The sequence below is a fragment of the Melitaea cinxia genome, chromosome 21 (assembly GCF_905220565.1).
Source record: "Melitaea cinxia chromosome 21, ilMelCinx1.1, whole genome shotgun sequence".
Taxonomy (NCBI): domain Eukaryota; kingdom Metazoa; phylum Arthropoda; class Insecta; order Lepidoptera; family Nymphalidae; genus Melitaea; species Melitaea cinxia.
In genome coordinates, this window is record NC_059414.1 from 12,696,304 (window position 1) to 12,709,859 (window position 13,556).

The 13,556-nt window shown below is 33.0% G+C and overlaps 1 protein-coding gene across 1 annotated transcript; it reads right to left on the bottom strand.

The window, feature by feature from the left end:
- Window positions 1-6,147: 6,147 nt before the first annotated feature.
- Window positions 6,148-7,089, bottom strand: LOC123663958 (chymotrypsinogen A-like). Its single transcript, XM_045598595.1, has one exon. It carries the CDS (start codon window positions 7,087-7,089, stop codon window positions 6,148-6,150), a length of 942 nt encoding a protein of 313 aa, XP_045454551.1.
- Between the last annotated feature and the right edge of the window lie 6,467 nt (window positions 7,090-13,556).

A 13,556-nucleotide genomic window follows, 5' to 3' on the forward strand; every position in this document is an offset into this window, starting at 1 on the left:
TCAATACATTATGTTCATGTAATCATTTGTTATTTATATTCAGTACTTTTATGGAAATATGACTATCGAGTTTATTATTTCAATATAAACGATATCATATATATTAATACGCTAAGGTTAAGATGTTTGCTCCATTTTTAGAAAAAAAAACCTTACAATTACTCCACATAAATTATATAGTTATCATTTTATAGATAATTACTTGCTCTACCGGCATCACAACTAAAAATTTATTATTGCTTTGTTTTTGTAAATTATTTAATTACTAAAATTATATATATAGCGTCTTTAATTTTGAAACAACATCAACATGGCTGACGGTCGGTAAATTTTTCACTTATTTATTATAGTGAGAATTATTCGCACGGGTATAGCTAGTCTATATTAATATTATAAAGCTGTAAAGTTTGTTTGTTTGTACAAACGCACTAATTACAAGAACTACTGTTCGGATTGTAAAATTCTTTTGTGTTCGATAGCCCATTTATCGAAGAAGGCTATAGGCTAATTTTTTCCTCACATTAACGAGTGTGTAACCGCGGGGCACACCTAGTGAATTAAAGAATGAAATATATATGAATAGAAAGAAGAAGATAAAGTCTTCATACTTTGTCTTAATACTTATACCTACTTTTTCTATAATTATGTCATTTGTACATAATTTATTTTCAGTGCTTGTTATTTATCATACAATATATTAATTACAACACCCTAAATGTGCTCTCTTAACGTTTCGGTCTTCAGATGCGCTATTTTGATTAAAATTCCACAAATCAAATGAATCAAAACTTGTAATTCCAAAATACACTTTTCTTATCTATCTATTTTTTTTTTGTATGTTCCTTACGACCCACGGAAGGTTATACTATATAAAAAAATTAAAAACAAAAATTGCTTTATTTAATTTTTACTATTAACTTTTGACAGAACAAAACCTGTTCGGGTAGCTAGTAAATCAATAAATATCTTATAACATACACACACGTTCGTCTGTTCCTACGACACGCAACTTAATAATTGAGAAGATAACAGCATACAGTTATAGGTAAATATATATTTTTTTTTATAAATATATACATGGAAATAATGAACAACATAAATACAAAGTTTATAAATACATTCAGGCGGGAATCGCGCAGCCCGTGGAGCAGAAAGCAGGGCCACTACAAACCGCGCCAACGGGCCAGTCACATCGACTTTACATAATTAAAATTTAAAATAAAAAATGATAAAAAACACCGTAACGACTCCTAAGACATCGGTTAAAAAGACAGAAACAAAATTAAAACTTCCCCTTCAGGAACAGAACGCTTAAAAGTAATTATTCAACACAATGCTTCGGGAACGTGAATGAAATTAAATGGAAATAATACAAAAAATAGTTAAGAAATAAAGGATACGCTTGTTGAACTACACACCACGCAATTGAATCAAATATATATAAATAACTACTGTACTTTGTAGTTAGTAAATAATAACTAAAGCGATTGATTGAAATGGTGTTTATGAAATTATTAGGTCATATAAGCAATGCATTTAATAAGTGTATTGAGACATAAAACGAGACCTTAACAATCTCCTTTCCTTAATATGTCGTTTGATCTACTTTAACATCACGTTAAGCCGTCGGTCCCGGTTGTTATCATGTACACCTGATAGCGATCGTTACTCATAAGGCCTTTTTTTATATATCACTAGGTCGGCAAACAAGCGTACGGCTCACCTGATGGTAAGCAATTACCGTAGCTTATAGACGCCTGCAACACCAGAAGCATCGCAAGCGCGTCCCCAACCCCCCCAGGAACTCTGGTCACCTTACTCACCAACAGGAACACAATACTGCTTGAAAACAGTATTATTTAGCTGTGATCTTCTTTAAAGTCGAGGTACTACCCCAGTCGGGCTGCTCCATATTTTGAGCAGGGAATTCCTGCTATGCCCTACCTCAGTTAAAAGTGGCCACTGCCCAGTGGCCTCTGCCCAGCAGTAGGAAATTACAGGCTGAAGCTTACCTAAGCAGGAATCGAATTCACGACCGGTGGTGTTAAGGTGACTACTAAACCTTTGATAGTCGTCAAATTAATATTCATATTACGTCTTTCAAATGCAAAACGTATTTGAAACGAGATAACGGCTCTTACTTATATTCATAAAGTTATTAAAATTTATACCGTAGAATTCTAAAAACGTATAAAAATTAAAAAATAATATAATCTAATATATAAAATTCTCGTGTCGCGGTGTTTGTAGTTAAACTCCTCCAAAACAGCTTGACCGATTCTCATGAAATTTTGTGTGCATATTGGGTAGGTCTGAGAATTGAACAACATCTATTTTTAATCCCCAAAAATTTGAAGGGTAGTCCACACCAATTTTTTTTTAATCTTTAGATAATCTTTAATATATATAAAAGCGAAAGGTCATTCATCACGAAATCTCCGAAACTGTAACACCTACAAACTTGGAATTTGGCAGATAGGTTCCTTATAGAGCGTAGACATCCGCTAAGAACGGATTTTACGAAACTCGATCCTTTAGGGGGTAAAACGGGGGTTGGAAGTTTGTATGAAAGTCCCGTGTTTTTGAAGTAAGAGACTTGAAATATAAAACGTATGCTCTATAGATAGTGAGAAGGTGTCTAAATAATGTATATTTAGAAATCAACTCCCTTTTGGGGTTAAAACGGGGTATGTTATGTTGACTTACTCATCACAAAATCTCCGAAACTATAACAGCTTCAAACTTGGAATTTGGCAGGTAGGTTCCTTATAGAACATAGACATCCGCTAAGAACGGATTTTACGAAACTCGATCCTTTAGGGGGTAAAACGGGGGTTGGAAGTTTGTATGAAAGTCCCGTGTTTTTGAAGTAAGAGACTTGAAATATAAAACGTATGCTCTATAGATAGTGAGAAGGTGTCTAAATAATGTATATTTAGAAATCAACTCCCTTTTGGGGTTAAAACGGGGTATGTTATGTTGACTTACTCATCACAAAATCTCCGAAACTATAACAGCTTCAAACTTGAAATTTAACAGGTACGTTTTTTATAGGGCGCAGATATTTGCTCAAAACGGATTTTATGAAACTTGACCCTTAAGGGGATAAAATGGGGGTTGGAAGTTTCTTTGAAAGTCCTATGTTTTTGAAGTAAGAGACTTAAAATTTAAAATGTATGCTCTATAGATGGTTAGAAAGTGCCCAAATAATGTATTTTTAGAAATCAACTCCCTTTTGGGGTTAAAACGGGGGATGGTAGGTTGACTCACTCATCACGAAATCTCCGAAACTATAACACCTACAAGCTTGAAATTTGTCAAATAGGTTTCTTATAGGGCGTACACATCCACTGAGAACGGATTTTACGAAACTCGACTCCTAAAGGGATAAAACGGGGGTTTGAAGTTTGTATGAAAGTCCTATGTTTTTAAAGTACGAGAGTTGAAATTTAAAATGTATGCTCTATAGATGGTGAGGAAGTGTCCAAATAATACATCGTAATCTATATGTATAAAACAGAAAGATCACTGACTCACTCACTCATCACGAGAACTCAAAAATCGCTGGATATTCCATCCATGAAATTTGGCAGGGAGGTAGATTATAGTTAGTAAACGTCGGCTAAAAACGGATTTTGCGATATTCCACCATTAAGGGGGTTTAATTTGGGGTTGACAGTTTGTATGAAACATATACAGCAGCTATAAGTTCGCCTGATAGGTTATTTATACTGCAGGCTGAAAATAAAACTAAACATGTGGTGTATAGAGAGATTATATAAAAATAACTATTAAATTATACTAAATTGTGGCTTTGAAAAAGTTACTCAGAGTGATAAGCATTTCAAGTTACTGAAATAAAAAAATGATTTGCGTTAAGCATCTTAATAGTAATGCATATCTTCATAACCACGCGGACGTAGTCACGGGCAACAGTTAATGTATTATAAAACAAAGTCCCCAAAAGTGTATGTGATCCATTCCCTCAAAATCCACTGAACGGATTTTCATGCGCTTTCACCATTGAAGAGAGGGCTCCACCATTGGCAAGAGGAAGGTTTACGGAACGACTAAGCCGATTTTGATAAGAGTTACACTGGAGGTTTGCCGGGAAAACTTTGTGACAAACTGATTTCAACGCGGGCGAAGCCGCGGGCACAGCTAGTTTTTTTATAAAATTATACTCTACACTTACACCGTCAATATATCATCTCCTTTGCCCTAAGGTTGCCTGGAAGAGATTGCTCTTAAGCAATAAGGCCGCCTTTTGTAAATTTTTTTTCAACAAACTATTGTTAGTGTTGCTTGCTTATTTTATTTATTTGGTGTACAATAAAGTGTTAAATAAATAAATAAATTATTTAGTATTTATTTTTATATGATACAACATTAAAAATACATACAACCCAACATTTTCAACCCTTTACGATCGACCCCTATTTTTAAATAGCGTTTAGTGGCAAGACAACGTTTGCCGAGTCAGCTAGTCCTATATATAAAATTCTCGTGTCGCAATGTTAGTTACCATACTCCTCCGCTATTCAACAGAGGACGATATCCAACAGATAAAAGCTTATGATGGTAAAAAGATTAATACCTACTTTTCACCATCAAATTCCAATATATTTATGGCATGTTTCTCCCGCCATCAAAGTCAGTTGTATTTATAGCGTTTCGTCAAATAGCGTTATCTACAACTGATGAAAGTGGTAAGGTGAAGGTGGTAGAGATAATAGTCGTAAAACTGTATGCTGTGCAACTTGCCATCAAATGAAAAAAAAAATTAGTTATCCATGTGTTTGGAACTTTTAGTGTGTATACAAATATTTATTTAAATCTATTCGATTGATTTTTAGAAAATTTACAGTGACAGACGAATTAGTTTAGAAAATATCTTACTAAAATTTCGAGCAGCCTAACAGGGGAAGTACCTCGACGTTACAGAAGATCACAGCTTAATTTTTTTTTTTTTTTTTTATGTCACTAGGTCGGCAAACAAGCGTACGGCTCACCTGATGGTAAGCGATTGCCGTAGCTTATAGACACCTGCAACACCAGAAGCATCGCAAGCGCGTTGCCGACCCAATCCCCAATCCCCCCAGGAGATAATAACAGTACTTTTTTTTTTACAGTACAGTTTTTTTTTTCTGTCGCTGTCAATTTTTATTTTTATTTTTTTTTTCTTCTCACTTTTTTTTAATGTTTATGCGAGTATACTGTTTATTTAAGTATCTATCTCATTTCTTTAATAAGTATTTTATTCTGGAAGCGTTTTCCTTGTGGTACCAGTATTTCTATATAACCTAATAAATCGTATATGTATCCATTTATAATTATGTGTTTATATAATAAGCAAGTAGGTTTATGAGTATATATTTATATTTCAATTTATTCAATATAATTATGTAATAGATCGAATAAACGTATTATCCAGTGTACTTTTTTGTGTTGTCCATATCGCATTCTTTTCCTTTATTAGTATGTATTGTTTTGCAATATTTTATATAATCCATAGATTTCTATGTTTATGTATGTATCTATGTGTATTTGTATTTATATCAGAATGCCGCCAAAATAAAAATTAATAACAAAACTTAGGGTGGTCCTGAAAACCAGTGTTAGGACTAACAGTCCTAACTTAATCTGAGGTCACACCTTTTTGTGAGGCATGCTGCGAACTTATATAAGTAATGTCTTAGTTAAATACTTTTAATCGATAAGTTTATATTGTATATCTTTTTTTTGTTTTGTTTTACTTTTGCATCCTCTTTGTTTTTAGTCCTTGTTGCAAATTATGTACAATGTGTTTTCTTTTATATCATTTTAAGCTGATGCAGTGTGTTTCACAAATAAATTTATTATTATTATTATTATTATTATTATTACTTTCAAGCTGTGTTGTGTTCTGTAAGGAGTAAGGTGACCAGAGCTCCTAAGGTAGGGGGGTAGAGAGAGTAGGGAGAGTAGGGTCGGCAACGTGCTCGCGATGCCTCTGGTGTTGCAGGCATCTATAGGGTCCGTACGCTTGCATGCGACCTAGTTTTATAAATTAAAAAAATATATATAATAGCCAGATGCGAGTATCTAGCGGTTTCTATTTTAAAGTTTTATGAACAATCAAACGTAACTCGAAGATTTTACTTTTCATCAAAACAACAGATATATTAAAAATAAGACTGTATTTAATATAAAATATGAGAATTCGTTGCGCACTTTCGAACTTCTATTCCTTTGAATCCAACCGTGATACGCAGACACTCTAGTGAATAATGTCGTCTTGTCGAAGTTCTTCCCACTGACAACGCCTACCAACAAATCCTTATGCTGTATTTCAGCAGGGTCTAACGTTCCTTTACAAGCTAAAGGTCCCCCCGAATCTCCCCTCGAAACATCAGTCATCGCCGAATCTGAGCAAATGTAGGTACTCATGTTCATTTCCCAAATCATAGAACATCTCCATTTTGGTAAAATGTTGATTTGCGCCACCAGCAAAAATGGAGAAATGGCATCCTGTAGACCGTATCCCGTTCTGCCGTAGCCAGCAGAAATGCAGGTTGCTTCATAATCTGTATTTTTCACAGCAGTTGTTACGTAATCCACGTTACTCGTGAATTTCCAAGCTTCGCTGACAAATACGAGGGCAATGTCGTGTTTCGGAAAATAGAATTGCTCGTGTAATATGACCTTCCCTATTTTCCTCCACTGGCTAATAATATTGGTTTCTGTATCGCCCGAGTGAGTTAAACCGGTGCGTAGGCTGCCGGCGACAACGCGTAGGAGGTATGGATGTTTTGCATAGTAAAAGTTGTGACCTTCAAAGCAATGGGCCGCAGTGAGGACTTTGTATTCGCTTATAATACTTCCCCCGCATAAATTTTTCCAAACGATCCTTTTCTCCCCGATTTTTCGCACTGGTTCTTTGATGGATACTAAAAACGGGACTCGTCCTCTAACCGCCGGTTCTCCGTTCACGACGGTAGGTATAACATAAAATTTGGAATATTTCAGCGTTGTTATCACTCTCCGATCTGGCTCGCATGTTGAATGTATAATAATTGTTAAACCGATAACAATTAATTTAGAAATCATTGAGAAAATCGTTTATAAAGTCATTGTAAAGGGTTACGCGTTTGAAGGATACTTGACATTTGTAACTTTAAAAAAGCCATGTCAATGATAGCATTATATTATCATCTGTATTACGAACTTAGACTTATGACAAAGAATTTATTAAATTAAACTTTTTAACCGTTGACATATTGAATACGCTCAATCTATATTACGATATAATCTATATATCGTAAACTATATATATATATGCATTTGATCGTGTCATAATCTTCAGCAGTGTTGTGCATGAGCCCTTAAAGGTTTCAGAGTTGGTACGACCAAAAAAAAATTGAAAAAAAACCGTAGCAACGAACGCAGAGTACAGCTAGTAAAATGATCACGTGAAAATAATAATTTCACACAAATGTACATTCGACCTAAGATAAAATTGTACTTTTATATATTGATTTTATATATTGATAAATTGTACGTTTGTACTCGATAAGATTGTACTTTTGGTAATATTTTAAACAATCAATGTGAAACAATCTTCATAATTATGTATTTGAATCACGTACGCTTTTGCCCGAGCTAGTCAATAAACTGTGTATTCTGGTGTAATAGTTTTTAGCAGTCATCCGAGCAATATTTGTTCCTGTGTACCTATATTTTATTGATTATGTTTTATTTATATTCTTGACTAGCCCGTTGGCAAAGTTTGTAGTGGCCCTGCTTTCTGTTCCGCGGGTTGTGGGTTCGATTCCCGCCTAAGTCTGGGTATAATATTTGTATTTATATATGTATTATTTGTATGTATATTAAAAATAAATAGTTCTAACAGTCGCATGCTACCTGTAACATGAGCATTAGGTTGCTTATCATAGAAACAGACGACCGTGTGTGTGTGTGTGTTATATTTATTTATTTATTTATATTATATGCTACAATACCTACATAATACCCATTAAGTTTTTGTAAGATAGTTGCAAATTGTGTAGTTACAATGGGCGGATTTATAACTAATTAGCCATTTCTTCTAGACAGCGCAACTAAAGGAGAGAAACATTAACATTGAAACCGATAATTTCCTATAACAAAGTAAATCTGACTTTTTGAATCAATCCAAAAATTATATTGATAATTTGGTTTTATGACTTTCAGTTGTGCCTATTGATATATAGATGTGTAATTACTTGATCACTTAATTAATTGTAATAAGTGGGTACGTCTTAACATGCATCCATAACACACCTTCCTGGGCTACTCGAATACTTGTCATAGACGAGTTGCGCACCCATAACCGCTAGAGAATCAGTCAGTTACTGTGATCGCTGCGCTAATGTGTCGTCAGTTAGTACTTTGAACTCTGTGGGAATGGAATTATTTACCGCGAATTCTGAACAGGTACCTTCCTACGTAGTTTTGAAGTCGTATTTTAGGTGTGACAAATGTGTCTAACATAATGTTAAAAATACTGTTACGGTTTTGAGATACGTCGGTTTATAATCATATGAGATTTGTTCGCAAATGAGTATCTACATGCGTAACAAAAGTAGCGGACGAGCCATTACCTTGGTTTTGGGTGTTTTCACTTGGCAGACGAAGAGTCCAAATTTTCTTTGTATACAAATTTTTAATATTTTACAACCACTACCAGTTTGAAATTCGGAAATTTCCGACATTTCTGCGACTTGAAGACAGACGGTGATCTTCACGGAGGCTTCTCGTTAAACCTCTTCATTCATCAAATCATTAAGGGGCTACACTACCTCAGCTCGAATTCAGATTTCACCCATGCTAAATACACATTAGAATTGAGAGCGCTTGGTTGTTTATCGCGCGAATTATATGTATTTTCTCCCCACAAACATTATCAATAGTTATTTTTTAAAAAACGCAACATATAAAATGTTCTTCATACTTATTTCAATTACCATGCTTAATCTCAAGTCCATAACTTCTATATTTACTGAGATATTAAGGTTTTAATACAAAAATAGAGGTAACTTTACGATTTTTTTGTAACGAGAAAATTTTATGGAATCGTGTTTTCGAAACATATGAAAGATAGTTTATGTCCTGAACTTTATTATTCATAAATTTCAAACTTAAATATTTAGTAGTTTGGAAGATATGGACATCCTGCCGAGTGTAAAATAAGCAATTTGAGGTAGCATACACTCTTAAGAAATCTACTTACTACTTTTTAACAATTATGAAGGCTTTTTAACTCAATATTGTTTAAGTTTATCAAAAAATAATTATAGACGGCATTTATTAGTAGGATAAAAAAAAATGTAAAAGGTAATAAGTTTTTTTTATTATAATAGTACCCCACGCAGAAACGACCACCACAAGAATATGTCACATAATTAACCTTCCTTAATGAACAAGAGTTCATAACGCGGAAATACAATTTTTTTAAATGGGCCTAAAACCAAGATTATCCGCGCAAGAACCAAGATTGGTGCGTTCAAGAAAACAAATTCTTCCGCTTTGTAAAATCGTACGAGAATTAATTAGGTTGTTGTATCTTTATTATTTGCAGCTTTACTTATTTGTATTTTTTTATTTTAGTCTATTTTAACGTATCTACATTACAGAGTAAGGAATAAGGAAATGATTTTTTTTGTACAACTCGGTCGGCAAACAAGCGTAGAGGTCACCTGATGGTAAGCTATTACCGTAGCCCATAAGCAGGCGTCTACACAACAGCAGAAGCATTGCGAGCGTATTGCCGACTCTACCACCAATCCCCCCCCCCCCAGGAGCTCTGGTCACCTTACTCATCACAAAAATACGACACTACTTGAAAGCAATATTATTTAGCTGTAATCTTCTGTAAGGTCGAGTTACTTCCCTAGTTAGGGCTGCTCCAGGTTTTGAGCAGGATATCTCTTGTAGTGCCCTACCACAGCACCTACCTAATACAAAATAACTTCCAAAAAAATACTAATAAAACAAACGTAAACATTTTTAACATTTTATTAATTAATTTATATTATATAAAATGTTTAAAACATTATTAACTTTCACAATAAAATCATTCTTTTTTTTAATTATAATATTCTTACAATTAGGCAATACGATCGTTAATTCCGTACTGAGGTCACGTGTCATATGTGTCGTTACCTTTATTACATTTTACTTTTATTATATTTTATTTATTAAAGTATTTAAAAAAAAAACTAATATACAAAAGATGCATCAATAAGCATTGAAATAAAGCTATTAAAAATAATACAGAATAAAATACAAAATGTCTTAATTGAAAAAAAAATATATTCTCAATTTTGACTTGTACAAATTTAGCAACTTTTTCTAATAAGTGTCAACGTCGGATACTTAAGTTATAGTTCAATCATTTTTAACTACACAATGTAACTTATATTATATATACTTAGAGCCTGTTTACTTGTTGCTGATAAAACTTATCTCGCACATAAGTCACAGACAGACTTTACTAGTAGAAGGTAACACAAACCTTTATGAACTTTAAGAAAAATATATCAAACATTTATCTATTGGATACCGTTTTATGACAGATACCTGTAAGATATCAGCAACCGTCGAAACTGGCTAATAATGTTGTCATTTTTACACAATGAATATCGCAAAATAAATCTATTTAAAAACGTCTTATTAGTCATATTTTATTTTAATAAATCATGATTTACTATAATATAAAAGTTACAATTCCTAAATTTCTATTATTATCAAGACAATAAGATATATATACTTTTTTTAGATCGAAATCGAAGCACATTAAAACCTCTTTGAATGTAAACTTATTTGTTAGCATAGATTAGATATCAGTTCCTGTAAACGCATGCTATATTAATATATAGGCAGTATATTCACAACACTTAATTTTTTTTTAATTAAATAGCGCATGAGAAATGTACCTAAATGAATGAATGAAATGAGTTATACATTTTAGTTCATTCGCCCACATGGAACTAAATTTTACATTATTATTTTTGCTCTAGCAAACAAGCATACGGCCCACATTATTTATTTATTTATTATAAGTATTACGGTAAGCGATTACCGTAGCTTATAGACGTCTGCAACACCAGAAGCATCGCAAGCGCGTTGCCGACCCTACGATCGCTGTTAATAAAGGGCATCCCTTTTCCCCCTTACCTTCTCCAGAAACTGCTACCTTTCATACAGCTACGTCACTATGTTTGTCTTATAAAATTTACTAAAGCATCCTAAAGAAGGATACGCTTAATTTTTCAATATAAATCTCAAAAAAAAAAATCGAATCCCTTAGTTATATTAATTGCATACTTTTTTGAGCAAATCAAAAATCTCACAAACTGCAGGTTAAAGATTTTTTTATGCTCAACTTACTTTAAATAAGAATTAATAAATGAAAATATAAAAAAGCCTTCTCCGAAATCCCTATGCCCAACAGTGGCATATTACAGGCTGAATGTATGCATGAATGTATTAAAAAAAGTTACATATAAATAGTTACTAAATGTAAGACTCCTAATTTATGATACTAATGAAGAATGAAAGGCAATAATCATATTATGATTACAATCAATATTTCTTGTAGTATATTCAACATTAAAATGGATATACAAAAATAATTAATCATCTAGGAGCTATCCATAAAAAACAAAAAAAAAAACGAATGTGCTTTAGACCACACGACTGAAGTAAAACTCCTTTAACTTAATCTAACTTGTATCTCTACTTCCGTTCGCCTCACCCCACCACACTTTTTGTAACGCTCCCGTCACGCATTCACCAGCTTACTCCCCAAGTCAAGCGTGCGTTAAGAAGTTTAACTTCAAAAAAATCCACTCATTCCAACTACATCTATCTCCATTTTGATTAATCTTTAGTAATTATAACGGTTAATACTAAAGTATTTGAGGTACTATTACTTTCATACTTTAGTCATTTAGTAATTTGTGGTAATTATTATGCGTAGTATTCAAAGTACCATTACCTCGAGTATTGTAGTACCATTATTGCTCTGTAGTAATTATTAAACACGCGATATTTACTGGTTGTTTAGAGATTAAATATACAGGGTCGTCTTGTAGTGTCATAAAATGTATAGTTACTTATCGAATACCCAATAGTATTTGAGGTCCTACTTCTAGTACTTAGTTTTGCTCTGTAACAATTGTTAATCACGATACTATAGTACTCGAGATACTATAACTTTAAGTACTAATAATTACCACAAAGAATAACTTTTTATGTACCTATTTCATGGATAACCCTATAAATGGATGTTCAGAGCATCTAAAAATTCTGTTTCACACTACAAAACTATCTTAATCTATATAAAAAGCAATATAAAATCTTAACATATTGTCATATTTACAATTGTATGTATTTCTATATTTTTATTGATTTTTTTCCATTAATATTAATTAATTAAGTTTTTATTACCATTATTTTGTTTTTATATTGTCAAAATGTATATGTTACGCTCAAAGATCGAAAACGCTCATTGAGCGGAAAAATAGCTCACAACGCGATGTGGTCACAGTAAAACATCCACATAGCGAAATTCGTGTTATGGCTCTAATGAAAACGCGCACGACGCGTTGTGGCAATCAAAGAAAGACCAAATAGCGAAATTCGTGTCGTAGCTTACATGCTATTCGATCTCAACGCGTTGTGGCAATGAAGAAAAGCCATGACGCGTTCTGAGCATTCATTGTGTTAACCATATCACGACGGACAGGTTGTAACTTGTCGATGTCGACTCGGGTGCAAAGACGCATTGAAACATCAGTTTTATTCATTTCTTTTCTGTTTATGAGAGTGAATTTTAATGTCAGCGCTAATTATGACGAATAAAAAAGGAAATTTTCCTGTGTTGAAATTGGTACTAACGTTTTAGTTAGAGTTCCTGAAGTTGATAGAGGACGTGCAGCACCCAGGAATGTTATGTGTGTTGTTATGAGCATTAATCCATCAGGTATCTACCAGTTAGGAAACAAGGAAGGTACACTCGATAGACTTTATGCACGTAATGAATTTACACTTTCTGAAACCAACCTTATTAACATTTGTGATGTGCCCTCAACTTCATAGTTAACACTTCGCTCGGCATCTATGTTATCGTCTGGAAGTAAGCAAGGGTTTATAATGTGCCACTGCAAAAGATACTGTATTGATAAAAAGTGCAAGTGTCGCTCCAAGAATATAAAATGCAACTCAAAATGCCACAGTAATAGTTAATGTAAAAATAAATAGCAATCAAATACTTATTTTTCACAATTATAGTTATTTCTAATATAGGTACATTGTTGTTGTTTATTGGTGATCAATAAACATTTTTGTTAAATATTTTTATTTCTTGAAAGAATTTTAATTGTCATGAAAAAATTAAAACCCTTATCATTTTATGTGAATTATGAGTATTTTACAAATGATATGAATATTTTGTGTTCAGTGATTTATTACTTAATACATTGATTTTTTTAAATATAAAGTAATCTCAATAAATAATAAATATCGTTTCATTT